The 25,449-nt window shown below is 29.0% G+C and overlaps 1 protein-coding gene across 2 annotated transcripts; it reads right to left on the reverse strand.

The window, feature by feature from the left end:
* Positions 1–1,434: 1,434 nt before the first annotated feature.
* On the reverse strand, positions 1,435–25,213 carry LOC140669992 (E3 ubiquitin-protein ligase AMFR). Of its 2 annotated transcripts, none has more exons than XM_072900284.1 (8): positions 24,637–25,213; positions 8,833–9,121; positions 5,108–5,365; positions 4,779–4,934; positions 4,095–4,417; positions 3,430–3,820; positions 2,476–2,717; positions 1,435–2,164 (listed from the first exon to the last, which is right to left on the reverse strand). In XM_072900284.1, exons 2-8 carry the CDS (start codon positions 9,070–9,072, stop codon positions 2,008–2,010), a joined length of 1,767 nt encoding a protein of 588 aa, XP_072756385.1. In that variant the 5' UTR covers positions 9,073–9,121; positions 24,637–25,213; the 3' UTR covers positions 1,435–2,007. The 2 variants fall into 2 exon arrangements, with proteins under 2 accessions (XP_072756385.1, XP_072756386.1); XM_072900285.1 differs by lacking the exon at positions 24,637–25,213 and adding an exon at positions 10,174–10,768.
* Positions 25,214–25,449: the final 236 nt, after the last annotated feature.

Here is a 25,449-nt window from a genome sequence, read left to right on the forward strand (position 1 = left end):
ATAATAGAATATTTTTTCATTAAAAAAATTTTTTTTATATAAATTTTCAAAGTTACTGTAACACCGACATTAGCATCACACAATTTGTCTATCCAATGTCAAACTAATGACACCATCTTATAGCCCCTTCAAAACCATACAACTTTTGTCTAAAATATTTTTTTCTAAAATAAAAAATAAAAAAGTTTTGAAGGGTGATCAATTAAAATGGGACATCCTGTATATGTATAAAATTCTTTTTTCTTCTTCAAACAATTGTTAAAGTTATACTGAGCATAACTAAATCAATACTTATTAAATTGGCACATCTCACACTTTAATTCACTTATGGCACTAAATACATACATTAAATTAAGATTTGGTATAATTATTACAATTAGAGAATATATATACTCTGATGTATTCGTATATATAAGTTGTTTACTGTTATCTTAAAAATTATACAAGGAGTATTGTAGAAGAAAAGTAAAATAATCTAAAACGAAGATTTTAATCTGTTCGAAAGTGGACGACAATGCAATTTCAATAAGCTTTATCAAAGAGCCCCTAACAAGATTAACTGTATCTTCTAACAATTTATTTCCTAATCTGTATATATTATATATATATACAGGGTGGACCATTTTAATCCATCCAGTCGAATATCTCGAAAACCAATCCCGGGAAAGAAAAATGTTTCAGACAAAAGTTATATGGTTTCGAAGGGGCCATAAGATCGTACCATTGGTTTGACCTTGAAGAGTCATTTGAAGGTCACGTGAAGGTCACTTCACGTTTTTTAAATGGAACACCCTATATTATTGCATATTCTTGTAGCTCATCTCGAGAGCTTTCCAAAACACTTATGACAAAGTATTTTTCATTAAGTATTTTTTGAGTTATAAGGCTTCAAAGTTGCAGTATTTTGACATAAAATACAAGATATCTCGTAAAATATTCATTTTTTGATTATCTTACTCTAATACTTTTATGCACAGAATAATGAGACGAATCAATTGGTGTAAAGAAAACACATAATTATGTTAAAGTAAAATTGTGTAACTGTTAGTTGCAAATTCAGATTTTTACTTTAACATAATTATGTGTTTTAATTATGCCAATTGATTCGTCTCGTTATTCTGTGCATAAAAGTATTAGAGTAAGATAATAAAAAAATGATTATTTTATGAGATATCTTGTATTTTATGTCAAAATACTGCAACTTTGAAGCCTTATAACTCAAAAAATACTTAATGAAAAATACTTTGTCATAAGTGTTTTGGAAAGCTCTCGAGATGAGCTACAAGAATATGCAATAATATAGGGTGTTCCATTTAAAAAACTTGAAGTGACCTTCATGTGACCTTCAAATGACTTTTCAAGATCAAACCAATGGTACCATCTTATGGCCCTCTCGAAACCATACAACTTTTGTCTGAAACATTTTTCTCTCCCGGGCTTGGTTTTCGAGATATTCGGATGGATGGATTAAAATGGTCCACCCGGTATATATATATATATATACATACACACAATTTTACATCACTGTAGGCATTAGTAAGTTTCACCAATGGTGTGATGTTTAAGTAAGATTGCGTATGCGTAAAAATCTTAATCCTTCGTCTTCTAATATAATTTATTCGACTCATCGTAGATTCAATGGCATTGAGTGGTTAGCACAATGCTCGTTAATAATCATTCATGAGTATATCATTCACAACCTCTCGATATTCTTAGCAAAATTGTCATGCCTAATCTCTTGACTGTCTATACTTTTAATTTGCTGTTTTTTTTCGAAATTTTAAAGAACGCAAAAATTTTTCGATATACCCTTACTGTATTAAATGATCAGTCATCAGCAAAGAGTATATATGTTGTCTACAATCTTGTCTCGAATATTCGAAAAAAAAATATGCAGCCTTCCAATTTCACATCACCTATGAGAAACTCTCTGTGAACTCAAAATAATATAAATAGATCTTACGGCTGCTTATTATATCTAAGATTATATCTTCAGTATTCAGTTATCTATGAATTTATCGATTCAGTTTCGGATTTCCGATGCTTCTCTAGATATCTTCTACGTGCTGTTAATCGCATATGCTCTTTTCGCCGTTGAAGAATAAGTTCTCTCTCAGCAGATGATTTCGAGAAACGTCCACCAAGATTCGAAGGTTCTTCTCCACTACAAGAGTAATAACAGAATATATAAATATTAATTCTACCAAAAGAAATGATAACTAGATTATTAGCATAAAAAATTTTGTATCTCTTTCTAGACTTTCTTGACTTCTTACTTAAAGTTCCTGATCTCCAATATATGCATTTCAAATGAATATAATTTATATTATATTTGTCAAACTATATCAATTTAATATCTCGAGAAAAGATTAATATTTTTTTAAATTTCTAACAAAAGCCATTAAATAAATAAATAAATAGAGATGAATAGGATATACAATATTTTTCATGCACTGAATTTTTTATCTCCATTACCTATCAGCAAATGGAATATCGAATCTAGGATCTGATGAATTTTGGATCGAAGAACTGGGCATAATATTCGTCACGCTTGTTTGCGTCTGTAGGACGGATTCTGCTTGTGGTTCTTCGATTAAATGATGTGGTATAGTTAATACTCCATCGAGTATATTTTCAACTGTCCATTCAATTGATCGGGTCATTCTAAGATCTTCCAGGATCACATTGCGAGGATAATGAGGGAAAAGTTGCTGAACCTAACAATGAATGTTTTTTCTTTTTTATTATTTCTGTTATACAGAATGTCCGGTAATAACCGCCTCACCGCTCATATACAGGTAGAGCAGGTCAAACTGAGTAGAAAAGTCCTCTACCATTTTTCGATTTTCGAAATAATTATCGAGAAATTAATTAAAAAAGATCGGCGAATCCGCGCGAGTAAAGCGCGCGCGGCGAGAAGGCCGTCCCACGTCCCACCGCTACGCGGTTACTAGGCGCGCTACTCATACGCATCCATTTCCAGTCGTAAACCGCTCCTTCTATCATTCAATGAGCGCCTAGTAACCTAACCGCGTAGGATTAGGATAGGCCTTCTCGCCGCGCACTTGTATTCGCCCAGATTTGTCAATATTTGTTAATTAATTTCTCAATAATTATTTCGAAAATCGAAAAATGGTAGAGGACTTTTCTACTCAGTTTAACACCCTGTATAGCTTACTCTAATATAGCTTATATATTATATTCTTTTTTACGAATTAGAATAATAAACAATTTTTTATAAGACTATAAAATTTTTTTGTAAAATATATGAATAATATATATATAAATAAATTATAAATAAATTATGTATATAAATAATAATAATATGTATAAATACTATTTTATATATAAATATATATAAAATAAAATTTTTTAAAAATTCATATAAGTTTTATATAACTCAAAACTTAAGTTTTATGAAAAAAGTACCTGTCTTGCCATAGCATCCATCTGGGAATTAGTATGTGCCAATGTCGAGATGTTACCACGTAGTCTGTTGTGTGAGACTTCAACGGAAAAACTGGGCAACCAAGATACATATCTTGAGCCGTCGAGGAAAAGAAAGAAATGATTTCCGTTTCTTCTCGTAGGTGTCTGCGGTTCAGGTGGTATTTCCGGAGTATTCTCCCTGTGATTTGCCTGCATACTCAAGGCCAATCGACAAGTGGGACATGATGTATCCTGTTCTAACCAGGATTGTAAACACGAGTTGTGAAACAAGTGTGCGCAGGGTAACTTACGAGCGCTTTCCATCTTTTCCCAACATATCGCGCAATTATCAGAATTCTCGGCTAATTCATCTTGCGAAGCCATTGGATAACTAAAAATGAAGAAATTATTTTAACATATAAAATTATAAATTACTTTAAAGAAAATTATATTTTTTCTTATTTCAGGAAATTTTAATGTTTAAGTAAGTTTTATGTAATGTTTGAGTTTTACTTTAAATAGTTCTATCAATGCTGTGATAAAGTTAACAATAATATAATCACACTAATATTATAATATAAATATATTTAAAATAAAATATATATTTATAAATATATAAAATATATAAATATATAGTATAACTTTAATATAAATGTATTACATACTTTTGCTCCATATGATTTAGAACAGCTAAATAATTCCTGTGCTTAGTGATTCTCCGTTGTATCTCATAAAATAGATATCTAAGTTGCATGCAAATCACTAGCGATGCCATACTCAGAAAGATGTTACTCCACAAAAGCATGTGACTGTGATGAAGAAAGTCGACTGCCAATACAATCAATTCCGAAGTCAAATCTGTATAGTAGGTCAAAGGACCACGTTTATCCCAAGAGCGTTGCGCTGAAGTGCCAGCACCACGTGTATCGTATAAATGAATCACATAACGTAACATCACATGAATAGTACGTACTCCAAGCAGGATGCACTGTCAAAGGTCAGAATAAATAATTATTATTATACATAACAAGATAAGATTAAAATCAAATATTAAGTTATGTCTTTATGTAATAAATTTTGCGTTTCTCTCTTAAACTTATTTTAAAATACATGTGAAAGATTCTTAAATCGCAAACAATTAAAACAATTGCTGATATAATTTGCATTTAACATTTTTTATATTTCTATCAATATGTAATTCTAAGTTTAATCATTTCTAAATATTATATTTTAACTTATTTTATTTATTTAATCTAATATTTTTTAGATTAGTATAAATAAATAAAATTGAAAATTAAATAATATTTTGATGATTAACAAGAAATGATTAATGCATTATAGTAACTTACCTCAGCCGACATAAAAGCAAAAGTATTGAAAGATATGAAGAAAAAGGCTGCAGCAGTGCACAATAAAAGCATGAAGGAAGCTAGTGCAAGAATTGCTGCCAACAATCCCAAAAGTCGTGCATGACTCCATCCTGGTGTGGTGGGTGAAAAGGATAGCTGAAATACACAAATAAGAAATTGAACGTTATTTCTTGAAACATATGATAGCAGTTTATCAACTGTTAATTCCTAAATATTTTTGACAAAACATTTTATAAGTAAATTTATTTTTATTTAATTTTTATATTTTAATCTCTATTGCACAATTTAATTTTTATTATTATACTTACGTATTCAAATCGGTCCTTGCAGAGTTGACTAAGAAGACTCAGGAAGCCAAGCGCCGTAAACCATGCCCACCAAAGTACGACTTCGTCCATGTATTGTACGTTCAAAACGCCAAAAACAAAAATAAATTTGTAAAAGACGAAATTCCAAAATTTGTCCTTTAGATGTTGCCTTTCCGAGACACGTAGTTCACCAAACACTAGCTTCTGAATAGATTTGCCAAGAAGAATCAACACACAATAAGCCATGTTGATCAAAGTCTATGGATAAAAAAAAAATTATAAAATATATAATATAAACATGAAAATATATCATTTATTAGAAATATTTACAAAATAAAAAAAAACATAAAGTAGATTATAATTTTCTTAAAAAATCGTTCTTATATATATATATATATATATATATATATTCTTCAAGATGATTCAAAAATATTAAAAATTTTTTGATAAAAATATTTTATCTATATTTTAATAATATGCTGAATACAGTTTTTATGATTTTTTAATCTTAATGTATATATAAAATATGTATAAATATTTATAAAATATTTACATCATATTTTTTAAAAATAAATAGTAATAATATGAATATTTATTAGAAATATTGTGTGGGTATGCATAAAAATTAAAGTTGATTATCAATGCTAAAAAAACAAAGGTTCATATTACAATTAATAGAATTATAGAATAAATATTAATTGTAATATGAATCTTTGTTTTTTTAGCATTGATAATCAACTTTAATTTTTATGCATACCCACACAATATTTCTAATAAATATTCATATTATTACTATTTATTTTTTAAAAATATGATGTAAATATTTTATAAATATTTATACATATTTTATACATACATTAAGATTAAAAAATTATAAAAACTGTATTCAGCATATTATTAAAATATAGATAAAATATTTATAAATTTACAAATATATTTATAAATAAAAAAAATTAATGTTTTGTAGTAATATTTTGTAAATATTTCTTAAATATTTATTGTGATAGTTATAATAAATCTTTATGATTCGTTATAACATATATTCAAATAATTATTATTATATTATATTATAAATATTTCGTATTTCGTATATATAAATATTGTATTTATGCTCTTTGAGTAATAAAAAAAAATAAATTATGCATTTAGAATTTTAATTCGCAGATATTTTTTGACATAGTATATGTTACACACAGATGAGATAAATAGTCGAAATAACTATATTATTTAATCGTTGCCAACTAGCAAAAAGGCCATCTAATTTTAGGTTCAAATGTTTACTATTTCAATGTCTGCCAAATGTTTCGAAATATGCGAGGGGCAAATTGTTAGAATATTTTGATATACAAGATCGAGAGACATTGTAAGATAAAAAAAGAATTTGATAAAATTATATCAATTATTATTTTGTTATTCTCATTTAATATTAAACTAAATAAAATTTTAAAAACATACACATGTTTTTAATATTATCATGTTGAAAAATATAGACTTTTTTAAATATATATAAATACTTCTTCAATTTTATCTTGCTGATAATATAAAATACTTTTTTTAAATTTATAAAATATATATTTAGCTTTTTTAACATATATTACAAATTAAAAAATATTGAAAAATTACATATTGTTATATAATGTTGTATAATGTGCTGACTGCCTACTTTCTCTTTTCGCGCAAATAATTTCACACAATAAAATGATTAATATTATTAAACACAAGATTTTACAATAAATAGGATAATTCTCAGATACTTATGTTCATTCAAATAATTACTAAATTCACCTAATTACTAAATTATATTTTCACAATCAAATAATAAATGTAATAACGCGAGATCCTTCAATCTTAAAGTCTATTATTTACTTTTTCTTCTATTATGTCGCGCGTAACACATAAAGGCGAATTATTACATTTATAGAACACGAATGCGGACGCGGAACACGAGTTTTGTGTTATAAGTTTCCTAGCGTAAATATATTATAACGCATAACTCAATTAGGATATCTGTTCGTTCCAAATACAATAGCTAGACATAATCGCGATAGTTGCATAATTTTGCACCTGTAACAAGAACACGTAATGCCATATCCATATGATATAGAAAGAGAAAAGTAAAGTATTTAAATTGTCGTAACAACCGGGAAATATTGATTTTTTTTTCAAATAGAAATCAGTAGACGTATTCATTTGATTTAGACCGCACGCGATCGAATCTTTACATCATGTAAAACTATTATTAGATTTCTCGTTACATAAACCTTCGTTTGAGTAATCGTCATAATTTTCTGCATTTTCACGATATAGTTAACGCTTCGTCATTTTACTATTACAAGTAAAATCTGGAGATATACTGGAGATACTACAAGATCTCACAATTTTTAGGAAAGATTTTTAAGTGATATAAATAACCGTACTATAAAATTTTTTTCTAGAGTATACAGGTTTTACAGAAGTTTTACCGAAAAATGTTTCAGACAAAAGTTGTATGGTTTCAAAAGGGACATAAGATCGTGTCATTGATTTGATGTTGAATATTCGCTTGAAGGTCACGTAAAGATCACCTTCAATTTCTTAAATGGAATTTATTTTTAATTGCATATTCTTGTATCCTATCTCGATAACTTTCCAAAAATATATAAAACTTCTTTTAGTTAAAAATTTCCTGAGATATTTTAAAGTTTGTCATGATACTTGTAATATAAAATATAAAATAAATAAAAAATGATCTTGCCTTGGTTAACCGGATCTTTCCTCGACCTTACTTTAAATTTTTTTTCTGTAAAACTTAATTTTTTGAGATTTTTCAGGGTTTCCATACTTTTTCTTCACCCCGTATATTCTACATATATACATAATGTATGTGTGTGTGTGTGTGTATGTGTTGATAAAATTTAGAAGTATATATATTTCAGATATTGATAGAATTTAGAAATATATTATACTTAATTATTATCCTTTTTTTATTATTATTATTTATATATATATATTCGTCGCTGATTACGAATCCGTTGTCAGATTTTCAAAATTCAAGATGACGGATCCAATATGGCAGACGAAATTTTACATCCGTCATATTGGATATATTAAATTTTGGAAATTAAATTTTTTTTCCTTTAGATTCAGATTCTGCGATCTAAAAAAACCTTCAGAGAAAAAATTTAAAAAAGAATACAACTGTTACTTTCAATTTAGGACAGAAAATATTGTTTTTTATATATTTTTTATCAAAAAAAGGAGGATTTAACAAAAACAACACGGTGGAAAATTCTAAAAAAATTCTGAAAAATACTTTAGAGTGTACTAAGATTATAAAAAAATTACCGTACTTATTGTCATAATAGATTAGTAGAAAATGCATTTTTTCACAAAAAAGTACTAATTTTGACTGTTTGTTTATATATGGTATTTTTGCAATTAACAATTAATGACTGTTCATATTTTTTTTTTACACTTATTGATGTTCTAGAAACTCTGTAGAAACAAAAAATCCGGTATTTGTTGATAAAAAAGTAGTTAAAACAATAAAAAACTACGAAAAAAAGGTGGGTCTCTGGGTGACTCGCTGTGACTCAAAGGGTTAAAAACTAATGGTTATCATAAAATTTTAGAAAAATATGAAAAATTCAAACGGAAGCACGTGGAAGATTTAATGTGCGCAATATCAAAATCTTTGACATTTCAATACATATGTTTTCGAATTCAGTAATTTCGAATAAGCATACCCAGATACAGACAGGTTCATCCACCATACATTCTAGAAGTTCTTTGAAATGCATGCCAAGACTTCTCGGATGGGCTTCGTCTCTGGTTATAGCATCGATGTGCGTGTGATTCGTTCTCCAAGCTGGATCCTTGATTATTTGACTTGCATAATATATAGAGCAGGATAATATGGCGAAACTTATAGTGGTGTATAACCGGAGGTTTGGAACCGGTAATCGGTCTAAAAATTCCATCGGCATGATTGGAAGAATTTTGAAATATTTCTAACCGTTGAAGCACTTTCTAAACCTGCAATCAAATTTAAATTATATTAGATTTCTAAAGTTTAAAATTGTTTTCTCTTATAAATTTTATATTATTTACAATTACTAAGACAATTTTGAAGTAATAAATATAAAAACTGAAAAAAATATATACAGGATGTCTGTGCACAGATGTCGAGGTAAATATCTCGTAATTGAAGTTACAACAAAGTTTAATAAGACAAATTTGCACGGTTTTGAGTCTGCTATAAAGTGCATGTAATTTTTTTTTCCTTCGTGACCTTTTCGAGTTATAAATATCACCATCGTTTTTTTAAATACACATGCATATTTTCTTTTATTATATTTATATAATAGGAGTCATTTGCATTAAAAATCATATTTAGTAAAAAATTGCTATTATCGTTTACAGTTTGGATGCTGTATCGAACATGATGGTCGAACAATTATATGTTAATAAATGTTTCATAAAAAACATTGTTTGTGTACTTTTTTAACCTCTTTGACATTCCAGACCAAATTAAAAAATACAATCCAATTTATTTTTTTAACATTTAAGATGCCGATTATCTCGTAAACAATAATAGTAATTTTTACTAAATCTGATTTTAATTGCAAATGACTCCTACTATGTAAATATGTAAAAGAAAATATGTGTAACCATTCAGAGAAACGATGATGATTCATAATTCAAAAAGGTCACGATTAAAAAAATTTACACGCATTTTGTAGCAGACTCAAACCGTGCAAATTTGTCTTATTAAACTCTCTTGTTACTTTAACCAGTTGCGAGATATCGCGAGATATTTACTCCAACATCTATGAACAAATACCCTGTATGTATACAGTTATTATTAATTTTTACTTGATAACAATATTTCGTGTTTGTACTTTTACACATTCTTTACGAGAGTCAACTTAAAAAAATAATACATCTTTAAAAGATAAAAATATGATTACATTATATAATACTTTTCTCTAGTCTATTAATTCTTTAATTTAGTCTCTAGTTTATTGCTCTATTATTATCAGAAATTTTATTACACACTCATAATAATGTACAATTTCTATATTTACCGAGATAATCAATAAATTGCGTTCTCTTTTTCAACTGAAAATATTTAAACTTTATTAGATGCTGAATTTTTGGTATAATCATTGTCAAACCAATGGTTGTAAAATATAACTAAAATAAATAAAAATTCAAGAAATAAAGTATGTGTATTAACTATGACCCCTGTCAAGCTAGTCCTCTCCCCACCTTGCAAAAATAAAAAACTAATAGTGTACAATTATGAGCTATTTATGAGCTTTCATATTCCGATAATTAAAAATGTTGTGCTCGTCACACATGGAAGGAATTTAATATTTTTTGTGGGGGGAGGGGGGGGGGCTGAGTCGACATCGACTGAGCCTTTCCACCACTTAAAAATATCAAATCATTGCGGTAGAATTAAGAGCTATTTATGAGCTTTTAAACTAATATAGTTCTGATTTTTTAGTTCAATTCCTTTACGATAAAATCACTTCATATCTCCCCGACACAAGAGAAACTTATACGAAAAATGAAGAAAATTAATTATTTTGCGAATAAATATTATTCATCTATTTAGGAGCTCGGAAAATACCTGCATTTCAATTAATGCACTGCAACCCTTTTATAATAAAATCACCCTGTATCTTTTTAGCACAAGAAATAACTCGAGAAATAACTATAACTATACTTAAAATGAAAAAAATAAGTATTTTGCAACTAAATAGTGTTTATTAAGGCCGTGAATTATAAAGTCACGTGCAAAAAAATAGTCACTTATTATATTTGTGAAATAAAACATTAAATGATTTTGAAACGATTAATAAAATCGTTTTATATCAATTATTCGATCAATTCATGAATAAATTATTCATTGAAATTCTTCTGCTATGCAATTAGCAAAATGTTTAATGTATTCTTATTTCTCGAAATAATAATATACGGAAATGTATATAACAAATTTACATGTTTTTAAAAGTCAACATATGTGCATGCTTTTAAAAGTCAGCAACAATCTTTTTGCATACTATCACAATGCTTTATATGTATTTCTTAATATTTATATAAATTATTAATAATCTTTGTAAATATGCGTATAGAGATTTATGTATGTTATTATTATGTTAGATATTATTTTAAAAATAATATCTAACATAATAAAAGAGATGCAGCAGAATAAAAGAAAAACACATGCAAGAAAATATTTACAATGTCTATGCTGATGATATTTACATGATGCTAATACAGATACTTACATTTGAACACAATTTAAACATATAAAATAAATAAAAATAATTGTAGTATTTTTCAATAACTTTAATATTATAACAGTAAAAGGGATGAATTTAAATACAGTTGATACTGTGTAATTAATTATAATTTATTTTATATACATACATGATGTCTGTAAAGGTCAGAATCAAATAATCAAATTTATATATTGTATTAATAAGAATAGATGAAAAAGTTCAAATAAAATTATATTAAAAAATGCTTAAAAAAGTTATAACCGTTCCAAAATAAATAAATAAATAAAAATATAGATGTATATAATTTTTATAATTAAAATTTTATATACATATATAGTATATAGTATATATGTATATGTATATGTATATGTATATAGTATATAGTATATGTATATATATATGCACATATATATTATACATATATGCACTGTTCATAATAATTAGAAGAACACTTTCATAAAAAATAGACAAAATTCAACTAGCTGTAACTTCGCTAAAAATTAAAGAAATTTAAATTTAATAAAAGAGTTTTAAAGCTTGAAATTTCCACTTTTAAAAACTCACTATCATTTTTATGTTTCTGTGAGTTTGGTAATTTTTATATTTAGAAAACTACGAGCTGGACAAAATGCAAAATTGTTTTGTCACTTTGTGAACCTGTCGCATGTCTAAAAAAATCTACAAAAATTTTAAAGTTTGTGATGTGAAAGCCTAAAGTTTTCCTTACAAAATCATTTTTTTTTAATTTGTCTACAATTTTTTTTACTGAGTTACCGTCGATTAAATAAAAAATGAGTATTTTAACTTTTATCGGTCCTAACTCCGTTAAAAATTATCATATCACAATGAGCAAAAAAAAATTCTTAAAGCTGAAACTTTGCTCCATCAAATAGTATAATTGTCAAATTTTTTTAACACACATGTAAAGATGCTATAAATAAATAAAAATAACGCAAAAGTTATCGACTTTTCCTTTTTTTATTTTGACTCAAAAATTGTGTGTTTTCAAAGTCAAAAATTCCACAAAAGCGACAAATTGTAAGATCTCTGTACGTAAACACACACGTGCGCGCGCGCACAAAACAAAACAGAGAGAGTGTATGTGTGTGTGTGTGTGTAAAATTTTAATTATAAAAACAAAGTACACAAATAGAAATACACTAATAGAACAGGCAAATAAGAGTCACGCGCAAAGATTTGCGCTATAATTAAAATATATATTAAATATTTTTATAGTAAAATATTAGTAAAATATATATTAAAAGTGTATGCATATCCACGCATACACTTTTCACGCATAGAAAGTCTACGCGCGGGCACAGTGGGTTCCACCCCCCTGCGGGGGGCTTCACTTTCAAAAAAAATAACCTAACCCAACCTATTTGTTGTGTGGTTAGAAAAGTATATGTATAGAAAGTGTATGCGCAGATACAGTGGGTTCCGCCCCCCTGCGGGGGGCCACTTCCTGAAAAAATAACCTAACCCAACCCATTTGTTGTGTGGGTAGGAAAGTGTACGCCCGGATACAGTGAGACTATATTATATATTATGTTATAATTATTATTGTATAAGGTTTAGAGTCTTTATCGTTCTTTTTCTCGAAAACTATCACTATAATAAAAATGGATAGGATATAAAATGTGTATTTTGAAGAGACCTACAACTTTGATTTGAAACATTTTTTTAAATTTTCAATATTTGATAAAATAATTGCAAAAAACGTCAATTTTAAAAAATTTTTGTAACTTTTTAGTAAACAACGAGCGACGACTAAAACCTTTTAAGCGTTACTCAGGGTGATGACCTTGACAACATATGTCAAGGTCATTGACTTCTGAAAGGGGTGACCTTATGTGAATATTTACCGAAAATACTTATAATTTTGTAGATTTATGAAAACAAAATTTTGGGTCATTTTTACAGTCGGAAAAAGTACAGAAAAAATTTATTTCAGATCTATTTAAGTGTCATAAATCATTACAGGAATAATTATGAGCCGTTTAATACTATAACATATTTTTAGGACGAATAGTACGAGCAAGGCACAAATAAGAAAAGGTCCGTTGGCGCAGCTGCAACGGCTCGCTTGCGGTAGTATGCGTTCACAGGTAGTCTAGTCGAAGAGTATGACGAACCGTTGAATGATTAGCACAGTTATCTGTCTTTATATTTAACTATCTGTTAATATTAGTTTAAAAGTGGTAAGAATCTATTTTCCATTATTACAAATTTTTACAGCGGAAACATTTGTAACTGCCACTAACCGCGCACTCAAAAAATTTTTTTAAATTCATATCTCCGAAAATATCGGTCACACAGGAATGAAAAAAAGCAATTTATTCGCAATTTAATGCTGTACAACTTTCATCTGAACGATTTTGCAATCCGAATGGCCATTTTTGAGATATTAACGAAAAATGCACGACGTGCGGGCGCGTTTTCGTCGTGTCGCAAAATGTCCCATATTTAAAAAAATTCTATCTCAGCTTCTATTGGTCGTACGGAGTTCTATAAAACACCAAATTGTGCGGAATTTTATTAGCTACAATTTTAACATGTTTTTGCTCGTAAACTTGATACTTTTCGAGTTATTTACGAAAAACTGGTTTTTTGGACCTTTTTGTCATCACTGTGAGTTTTCCGTAGCTTCCATGCATGGGGACTTTTGATATGTCAAAAAGCACCCAAAAACACACCTCTCCACGAAATTGCAGCATTTGTTGAATTTTTTCCTCTAAATTGTGAAATATTGAGCCATTTTACTGAGCTATAGTTTCATAAGCCTATGTTTTCTGGAAGATATCTGAATTACAACTTCTGTCACCCTTATTTTTAAGAATTGAGAGGAGAAGATTACACACATTTATTTTATATCTTTACTGACCTAAAAATGAACCAAAACATTAATAAACACATTAAACATATTAAATGTTTTTTAATACTACTATTTAAAGATTTATTTGCGGTACAAATCCTTGCGCGTGATCCTTATTTGCTTCTTCTCGTGTATTTTATTTTTATACAGAACCTTACTTTGTACTATTATTCTAGTTTTATTTATAAGTATTTAATCATATATAAATATACATATATCTCAAAATTTGAAAACTTAAGAACCATTAATAATAAAAAAAACTACAAGTGACATGCCAACTAAATATTCGACAAAATAAATATATACAAATATCGCATATATACAATATACGTCGTATTATACATTATTAGTTATAATATTATCTCTAATAATGCATATTAGATATAATATTACATATAATAATGAAAATACTGAAAGCATGGTAAAATAAATATTCCCAATTATGTATATTTTTCTGATATTATTGTTATAAAAAAATTAATTTAAGCTATAAAATATATATGGAAACTTCTTTGTATAACTACTTTTTGGATGTTTACAATCGTAAGTTTTGATCTTAAAAAATTCTTTGCAATATATTTGAAAAAAAGTTTCCAATTAAGATATTAATAAGATTAAAAATTGTTGCACATTATATCAATATTATCAAAATTATATTGCTCTTTTGTTATACATATATAATATATAATATATATTATATATTTGTTATATGCAGGATGTTTGATAACAGCTATAACAATAAAACAAAATTTAAAGACTGATTCTGCATGATAAATAAATAAGACGAAAATGTCAAGTGTAACAAAATTACGGTAGTTATAAATATTATGGCGAGGGGTTGGTCACTAACAGTTATAATGTACAAAAATTACCCTTTGATACGGATTACCCTTAAATTATACCTCGGATTACTTAAGATTACCTAATAGTATCTCAAATTAAAAATAAATTTTGAAAAAGAAATTTTACTTTAAATTATTTTAACGCTAAAGATTATTTAGATTTACCAAAAATAACCTTGGATTACCCAAAATTTTGTTGGGATTGCCGTTAAATTACCTAGCCCTTGTACAAAAATTACCTTAGTGACCAACCCCTCGTATTATAGTTATAAATATTATAGTTATAAATATTTGAAAGTCCGTGTAAAAGTACCTGAAGCATGGTAATTTGCCAATTTCTTGGCATGCGTAGGCTACATCGATTGAATCACCCTCAAAATACAATGTGACGCAAAAATATACAGCAAACTGCCATACTTTGGGTACCTTTTATATAAATTTTCAAATACTTATAAGTAAAAAACGAAACCTCTATATTTTATTATTCTTTATTACTTTATTTTCGTCTTATTTTATCATGTAGAATCACTACTTAAATTTTGTCTCAGCTGTTATCAAACACCCTGTATATAAGGGTAATACATATTAATTGCCTCAGGCAAATATTTCTAAAACTGAAAGTCGTATAAAAAAGTATTTCAGACACAAGTTGTTTGTCTCGAAGGGGGGAAAAAGATATTAGGTATATTAGTTTAACTTTGGTTATACATGCCAAGATTATATGAAGGTCAACCTAGTTTTTTATGCAACCATTTTAATTTTTTTTATATAAATCCCTTTTATATAAAGTCCTTATAAATATTCTGCGTAAAAAGTTATAAAGGTGTAATGGTCAAAAATTAAATATTTTACCAGATATTTTATACTTAATTTTATATAATTTTGCATACATTATGAAAGATTTCGTAAAATATAAATTTTTCTATTATCTTGCTTCAATAGTTCTACGCATAAAATAATGAAAAGAATCAACTGAATCAAAAGAAAATACATAGTTATTTTTGAGAAAAAACATAGAACTGCTTTCATAATTTTTCTTAAAAACAACTGTTTTTTCACATCATTTTCGAGCCAAATAACTTTTGTTCTGAAACATTTTTTATGTACGAGTTTCAGTTTTAGAGATTAGTTTAGAGTTTTTTTAGATTTTTTAGATTTTAGATTAGAGAGAACAGTTTAGAGAGCCTGAGGCGATTAAAATGAATTATGCTCTCTCTCTCTCTCTCTCTCTCTCTCTCTCTCTCTCTCTCTATATATATATATATATATATATATATAAAATTATATAAGAAATAAATTTTAAATGTAATTTATAAGTAATTTAGCCTTGTAATAGTGGTATAAAAATAACAGATATTATAACGACTCTTTAAATAATGGTAACAAACAAATTATTTTTTAAAATTAATAACACAATTATTTTTATAAAATAATTTTCCAATCCTCATATTCTTAAAATCAGGTGCAATATTTTGATCTTTAGATTGAGCAACTATGATACTGTGCATGGTCCTCGACGGTACACACTAAACATTGATTGACATGTCGAGTCACAGATAGAAAGTGCCTTTCACACGACAAAGTCGGTAAAAGGGTGAACGCGAATATGTTACTATCTGCAAAACGTATAAACCACAGACTGACATATATTACTAGACTGCTAACTTTTTATGTATAAGGCGCCTTTACTTCTTATGTATGAAAAGTATATAAAGGTAATCTATTTCGTATCTGCATATAACAAAGTACGTACATGTGTGGTGGGACACTTCTAAGACCATATGCAAAATAAGTTTTTTTCAGTACCTACATATTTTTTCGAGTATTTTATATAAACTTAAAAAGTTAGCTAGTCTAAAAAATAATATATAGAAGTCTGTAGTACAAACAGCTAGTGACAATTCGATCCGAGATAATTGCACTGATTTTATAATTTTTTCATCATCAAATATTTTTTTTGCATGATTAAATGATGATTTAAAGCCTTTTATTTTAGCTATATTTTAATATCCCAAAACTATCATATTTTTTAAGAAAAATCTCTGGTCAATTAATAAAGACAATTTTTTAAACAAAAATATTGAGATATATCAACATCGTATTTTCAAGTTATAAATAATTGAGAAAAGAGGCTTTTATAAATTAAACTTGGTCAAAAGGTTAGGTAAACAAAATTATATTTTTAATTAAATTCAGGTCGCATTTATTTCAATACAATAGAATTTGAAATTTAGTTACAAAAACAGGATATCCCACCGTAAGTTGCCATCCTCTTTTATTATTTAAATTAAAAGAGATAGGCCATAACAAATATCAACATATCTCAAATTAAATGACTAAAATGAAAGGTGACTGTAATGGTTGTTTGTGAAAACTATGTTAAGAAACGGAAAAGTATGCATAATTTTTTTTATAGTAATGTGGATATTTTGATATAATAAAATTCGTTTAATTTGTAAAATTATTAAATCAAATCATATTAAATCAAATTATTATATCTACTTTGAAATGCTACAACTTTCATTATATTAAAATGTTCATGTTAAAAAATTGTTTATCGTTTGTAAGAAACCACTATACTCACAACAGAACTAAGTTTAAGTTCAATTTCATTTAGTTTAATATGCATATATTTGTCAGTCTTAATTTAAAAGATAAAAAAGGAGTGATCACCTATGACGGTATAATAGAAAAATATAGAAACTTGTAAAAAGTGATGATTTCTCTCAATATTTTCTTAGAATACTTAAAGTGATATACAGGGTAATTTATTTTAATCGCTGAAGGCAAATACTTCTAAAACCAAAATAAAAAAGTATTTCAGACAAAAGTTGTTTGGTTCGAAGGAGAAAAAAAGATAAGTGCGTGTGTGTGTGTGCGTGTGCGTGTGCGTGTGCGTGTGCGTGTGCGTGTGCGTGTGCGTGTGCGTGTGCGTGTGCGTGTGTGTGTGTGCGCGTGTGCGTGTGTGTGTGTACAGGGTATCCCATTTTAATACCTCTAGTGAAATATCTCGAAAAGTGTTGCCGGAAAAAAGTTTCGAACAAAAGTTGTAAGGTTTCGAGGGGGCCTTAAGATGGTACCATTGGTTTGACCTTGAATTTTCATTTGAAGGTCATGTGAGGGTCACGTCGATTTTTTTAAATGGAACACCTATATATTATTGCATATTCTTGTAGCTTATCTCGAGAGCTTTCCAAAACACTTATGACAAAGTATTTTTTGAGTTATAAGGCTTCAAAGTTGCAGTATTTTGACATGAAATGCAAGATATCTTGTAAAATATTCATTTTTCGATTATCTTACCCTAATACTTTTATGCACAGAATAATGAGACAAATCAACTAATGTAATTAAAACACATAGTTATCTTTAAGAAAAAATCTGAATTTGCAACTAGTAGTTACACATTTTTACTTTAACATAATTATGTGTTTTAATTACGCCAATTGATTTGTCTTATTAGTCTGTACATAAAAGTATTAGGATAAGATAATCGAAAAATGAATATTTTACGAGATATCTTGTATTTCATGTCAAAATATTGCAACTTTGAAGCCTTATAACTCGAAAAGTACTTCACGATAAAACATTTGATTATAGTGTTTTGGAAAGCTGTCGAGATAAGCTACAAGAATATGCAATAATATATAGGTGTTCCATTTAAAAAAATCGACGTGACCCTCACATGACCTTCAAATGAAAATTCAAGGCCAAACCAATGGTACCATCTTATGGTCCTCTTGAAACCCTACAACTTTTGTAAGAAACTTTTTTTCCGGCAACGCTTACTTTTCGAGATATTTCACTGGAAGCATTAAATTGGGACACCTTGTGTGTGTGTGTGTGCGTGCGTGCGTGCGTGCGTGCGTGCGTGCGTGCGTGCGTGCGTGCGTGCGTGCGTGCGTGCGTGCGTGCGTGCGTGCGTGCGTGCGTGCGTGCGTGCGTGCGTGCGTGCGTGCGTGCGTGCGTGCGTGCGTGCGTGCGTGCGTGCGTGCGTGCGTGCGTGCGTGCGTGCGTGCGTGCGTGCGTGCGTGCGTGCGTGCGTGCGTGCGTGCGTGCGTGCGTGCGTGCGTGCGTGCGTGCGTGCGTGCGTGCGTGCGTGCGTGCGTGCGTGCGTGCGTGCGTGCGTGCGTGCGTGCGTGCGTGCGTGCGTGCGTGCGTGCGTGCGTGCGTGCGTGCGTGCGTGCGTGCGTGCGTGCGTGCGTGCGTGCGTGCGTGCGTGCGTGCGTGCGTGCGTGCGTGCGTGCGTGCGTGCGTGCGTGCGTGCGTGCGTGCGTGCGTGCGTGCGTGCGTGCGTGCGTGCGTGCGTGCGTGCGTGCGTGCGTGCGTGCGTGCGTGCGTGCGTGCGTGCGTGCGTGCGTGCGTGCGTGCGTGCGTGCGTGCGTGCGTGCGTGTGTGTGTATATATGTATATATATATATATATATGTATATATATATATATATATATATATATATATCGTATGATACATTTATATTAAAACCTGCATAGATCACTGCCGTACAACTGATGTTTATCTGTAAAATATAGCGTGTTTCCAAACTTATGGAGGATAGTGTGTATACATATATATATATATATATATATATATATATATATATACACAGGGTGTCCCGAAATGACCGATAAATATTTTAATGAGAGATTCTTTAGAACATTTTAAGACGAAAAGTTTAATACAAAAATGTCGAGGCTTTTTGTACAATACCTTTAAAACTAGAAGCGATTACATTTCACGAATAATAGGGCTGAGATTTTGCGCGCTCAGGTTCGGCAAAATAACAAGTGATAAAAGTGCTCCTATGAATAGCGCTCTTTTCACGATATTATCGTATAAATATTATGTATTATTATTATGTTATCACTTGTTATTTTGCCGTACCTGAGTGCGCGAAATCTCAGCCCTACCATTCGTGAAATATAATCGCTTTCAGTTTGAAAACTATTGTAGCCTCGACATTTTTGTATTAAACTTATCGTCTCAAAATGTTCTAAAGAATCTGCCATTAAAATATTTATCGGTCATTTCGGGACACTCTGTATATATTGTGCGTGTGCGTGTGCGTGTGCGTGTGCGTGTGCGTGTGCGTGTGCGTGTGCGTGTGCGTGTGCGTGTGCGTGTGCGTGCGCGTGCGCGTGTGCGTATGTGTGTGTATGTATACAAGGTGTCCTGTAATTGGTGAAAAACCTGCTAATGGCAGATTCTTGAGATCATTTGAAGCCGATTTTTCCTCAGCAAAAATGTCGAAGCATCAATAATTTCCGAGTTATAAACGATTGAGAAAGAGGCGCTTTTCGCAATCTAAATTTTTTGGAGTTAAAAAATTACTAAACGACATTTTTCAGTTAATTTCAGATAAAGTTTACTCTAATATAATTTTAATTTACGGCTTAATTATAAAGATATATAATAATAAAAATTGGAAACTAGCAAAAAATGACGTTTCTTGATATTTTCGCTGAGGAAAAATCTACTTCAAATGATCTCAAGAATCTGCTATTAGCAGGTTTTTCACCAATTACAGGACACCCTGTATATGTATATATATATATATATATATATATATCTTTACATGAAATCCAAAACTAACATAAAATTAGAATTATTTTATTTTTTTGTCAGGTTATATTTAATTATGGCAATAAAATATTTAATAGTGAAAATAGAGAGGAGAGAAGAATTCAATAATCTACATTATTAATTGGCTAGTTAAACACTAGGACCTTCTGATTGGTCAATCGTACTGGTTACCATAGGCATCGATCGATATGTGTAAATGTGTGCTATCGGTATGTACGACATCCTCCTTGATAGTGCATATGACAATATGTAATATATTGTAATGTATAAAGTAGTAATTTTTTCCTAGCTAAAATTTGTATAAGACTGTATTTGTATAAGACTGATATGTATTATTGTTAAATTATATTATTAAATAAAATTATATAAAGAGCTCCGATTAATAAATAAGTAAATAATAAAGAGGCAATAGGAGGGAGGAGATGTGAATATAAAATTATAAGTTTTTTATATATAGATGATATGTCGCAATTGTATTGACATTAAGTACATTAGTAACATTCTATAGAATGACGGAAATTACAATAAAGATTTGAACGTTTCGATTCATGTTTTGAATCCTCTTCAGCATAATATATAAATTAAATAAATTGTCTAAATTGTCTAAATTGCGACGCTTCTTATGTTGGTCAAACGGGCAGAAAGCTGAATACTAGGATAAAAGAACACAAGACCAACATAATGAAGCCCAATAACAACAAATCAGTGATCACCGCCTAACATACAATCATGACTTTGATTGGGACAATGCACAAATACTAGACGAGCCCTATTACACAAAAAGACTGATATCTGAAATGTTATACATTAAACGACAAATAAATAGCATAAATCTACAAACAGATATAGAATGTTTGCCAGCTATTTACGATGATATAATAAACAAACTGCCTAAGATCTAATGTCACCTATCTAATTCTTTCCATCTTAAATGTATTTTTCGCCCTTGAGCTCATTACCATCTGTACCATCAGCATAACCACACGTTAAACATCAGTTGTCGCGATATATATACCATAGATTCAACAACACACAAACGGAGTGCATATCCTGTAAGCTTTTTCTGAGTCACCACCATTATACACAAACTAACGGTAAATTACTTTATTACAAACAGGTATTTATTATACTCATTTTATTAATACAGACTTAACCCCTCAATCTAACTGCATACCTCCCTCCGTCTGGAAACCTCGGAGAATTGCCTCGCGGGATTATTATGCAAGCCGTACAAAAAAAGAGCCGAATAAGTTGGATCGTTTTATATATATGTAATTTATACAACTAACATGCGATAAATATGTACAGCGGTTCTGAGGCAGTGATCCTTTTAATCATGCGAATACGATCACGGATTTTATGTTCACACATGTCTTACGCCTTTATTATGCGATGTTTTATCATTAATTTCGTTTTTATTTATAATTCATTTATTTAATTTATATATTATGCTGAAGAGGATTCAAAACATGAATCGAAACGTTCAAATCTTTATTGTAATTTCCGTCATTCTATAGAATGTTACTAATGTACTTAATGTCAATACAATTGCGACATATCATTTATATATAAAAAACTTATAATTTTATATTCACATCTCCTCGCTCCTATTGCCTCTTTATTATTTACTTATTATATTATTAAACTAACAATAAGTAAATTAATTTTTGATAGGAACATGTAATTGTAATAAGATAACGATTATGTAGTTAATGTTTCATCTAATATATGTATATGATTGTATGTAGACAAACAAGATAACTTATTAATAAATAACATTAATGCATGGAATCATTATAATACAAATAAAATACACACATAATATTATTATAACTCACATTCTAAATTATCAGATTAAAAAAAAAATTAATTCTTCAAAATTCTATTGAAATTAATAATTTGATCGTATTTTGTTATTAGGAAAAATTATTCAATTTGCCCAATCCGGTACAAGTAAAAAAAATTTTAAATATTAAAATTTTTTCACCTCTTACTCTTAAAACAAATTTTTAATCAATGTGAATATTGATGCTTCTTATTTGTCTTCACTTTTGTTAGTACAATTTGACATAATTTGTGGTATTGGACCATCTATTACAACTTAGAAGTACGGGAATATACAGTTTTATATTCCTAAAAATTTATGTTCCTAATTTATATTATAAATATTGCATATCAAAAATCAATGATCTGACAACATTATATAATTTATATTTTTAGTTTTTTTTACATTATCAAGGCTATTAACACAATATATTTTTATAAAATTGTATTTTCTCTGTGCATTATAATACAATCAGTTTATATTACTTAAAATATACATATATACAAATGTGTGCAATTCTAATTTTTTTCTTATAATCTGAGAAATATTTTATCTGTGTGAAGTTAGCTCGCACTTTTTGAATTTCCTATTTTTATTAATTGTGCTGCGTTGTACTATTTGTGCCGATTTATGTCGAAAACGCGAAGTCAGTAATTAAAATCATATTAGAAAAAACTTAAAAAGTTGTTACTAGCTTTATTATTAAAGAAAATTATTGAGTCTAATCTAAAACAATTCGACAACTAAAGAAAATTTGAAAACATTAAAATTTATATTAGTTTAAGTACCTTTTTGAACAGATTTTTAATCAATCTTCAAGTATCTTTTTCTATTACTTTTATCTATATTTCGTTTGTCCTTTCTAATGATTATCAATATAGAATAAGCTATAGAAATTCAATAAATATTATAAAATTACTTATGTATTATTATTTTTGTTTAATTTTTTCTTGCTAAAGTAGGATTGTCATATCGAGCCATAAGGTGACCGGGACGAGGATGAAGACGAGCAGGGGAGGGGAAGGGGAGTCAATAGACTATCGTATCAAGATAAAAACAAAAATTTATTCTTTACTTTTTTTTCTCAATATAAACAAAAACATATTCTTTACTTTTTTCTCAATATGAACATAAATATACTTTTTTTAACTTAAAAATATATTCTTAACATTTCGAATATTTATAATCATCGATAAGTAAACGAACAAAATAAAAAAAAAACCAAAAAATTTACTTTTACATTATAATATTTACTTTTTTCAAAATATATAGACTCTATATATATTTTATTATTCTATATTATAGAGCAATGTCTATTTTTTCTATTATTATTTTATTTTTGTGGCGTAACATTGATATTTTTAATAATAAATATTCAGAAACAAATCGGTATATGTAAAGTTAAAATGAGATATAATTTAATAATTCAGCGGGTTGACCGGGACATTTAGTGGCTCGACCGGGACTTGTTCTTTAAACCGAGACAGCTGTATAGCAGCCCTATGCTAAAGGGACGAAAGTAGCAAGATTTTTTCCACGTACAACCTTGTGCTAATTTGTTAAAAAAATGAGTTTAAGTGTGAAAAAGTGTACAGCTAGTAAGAATTAAAAAATTTTTTTTAATGTGATTTTAATTACTGACTTCGCGTTTGTGACATAAATCGGCACAAACACAGCACAACGCAGCACACTTAATAAAAATATAAAATTCAAAAAGTGCAGAGATCTTTCTCAAACAGTTTATTAAAAAAACCTAAAATTGCACACATCTGTATGTATATATTTTAAATAATATAAATTGATTATATATTATAATGAACAGAAAAAATATACAATTTTATGAAATTATATTGTGTTTTAATAGTCTTATAGATAGTGTAAAAAAATTAAAATTATAAATTAATTTCAAACAATTTAATAAAAAAAAGAATTAAAAAGTTATTAAATTTATTTAAGGGACTGGATATTTACAGTTTTTCTTGATTAAAAAAAACCTCAATGTTACTTTATTGTTTAGCATAAATCTTATTCAACATTATCGGTTTAAAAAAAAGAAACGCGGAAATCTAAAAATGTAAAGGTATGAAATAGATGACTACATACACAAATACATACAAGGGCGAAACAAAATTACCTTTCGTGGCTGGCGCCAAGACACATTTCCTTAAGCGTGTCGCATAAGCAACATATCATCAATGCTGGTGATAGTTGTTTTTGTCACTACGTATATTTGTCGAAGTATTACTGTGTGTGTGTGTGTGTGCGTGTGTGTGCGCACGCGTGTATGTATGTGTATGTGTGTGTACACTGATGCACTTATGGTTAAATCAAAACACAAAATTGAGCAAAAACACCGGCTTGCAAATAAGAAATAAAATTATAGTCACAGTGAAAAGACCATATACGGAATAATACGTGACCCTTATACGTATATTGTTATCGCGCACACGACAGATGATGTCTACATTGTAAACGTGTCGCAAAATTTCGATGGAAGACCTCCAAGCTTGACGCAATACAAATGCGCCTCATCGATTAGCACAACGGACGGACGGACTCGAATATTCTCTCTTTACGTTGCCATAAATACATTTGCGATAGATCCTCCACGGTTTGCACGATAACTGGCACGATAACACGGCATATCACGTTATCCAACTGACACAGCAGACACTGTTTAATCGCTGCCAATTGCAGTTGACACCCGAGAGCAGTTTGACACCACGCGCTGTTGAAAAGGAGACTGAAACTCAATCGGTAACGTTGCCACGTTACCGTTACTCTGTCGAGTAAAATCATATGGTGAAATGTGATGATGTGATGCAAAGGTAGCCACTTTCAGTTAGACAAAACGTCATACCAGGTGTCACAGAATTCGATATGCTTTTTGTCTTTTAACATAATAGTAGTGAATGTATGTATATACATATAAATATATACATTTTAA

The sequence above is a fragment of the Anoplolepis gracilipes genome, chromosome 10 (assembly GCF_047496725.1).
Source record: "Anoplolepis gracilipes chromosome 10, ASM4749672v1, whole genome shotgun sequence".
Taxonomy (NCBI): domain Eukaryota; kingdom Metazoa; phylum Arthropoda; class Insecta; order Hymenoptera; family Formicidae; genus Anoplolepis; species Anoplolepis gracilipes.

What these genes read in the sequence shown, in the direction of transcription:
- LOC140669992 (XM_072900284.1), bottom strand. Translation starts at nt 9,072, where the DNA reads ATGCCGATGGAATTTTTAGACCGATTACCGGTTCCAAACCTCCGGTTA. An exon ending in ATGAACCTGTCTGTATCTGG is followed by an intron (nt 5,366 to 8,832) that starts GTATGCTTATTC and finishes TTTTATCCATAG; the next exon opens with ACTTTGATCAACATGGCTTA. An exon ending in GATATTCCATTTGCTGATAG is followed by an intron (nt 2,165 to 2,475) that starts GTAATGGAGATA and finishes TTACTCTTGTAG; the next exon opens with TGGAGAAGAACCTTCGAATC.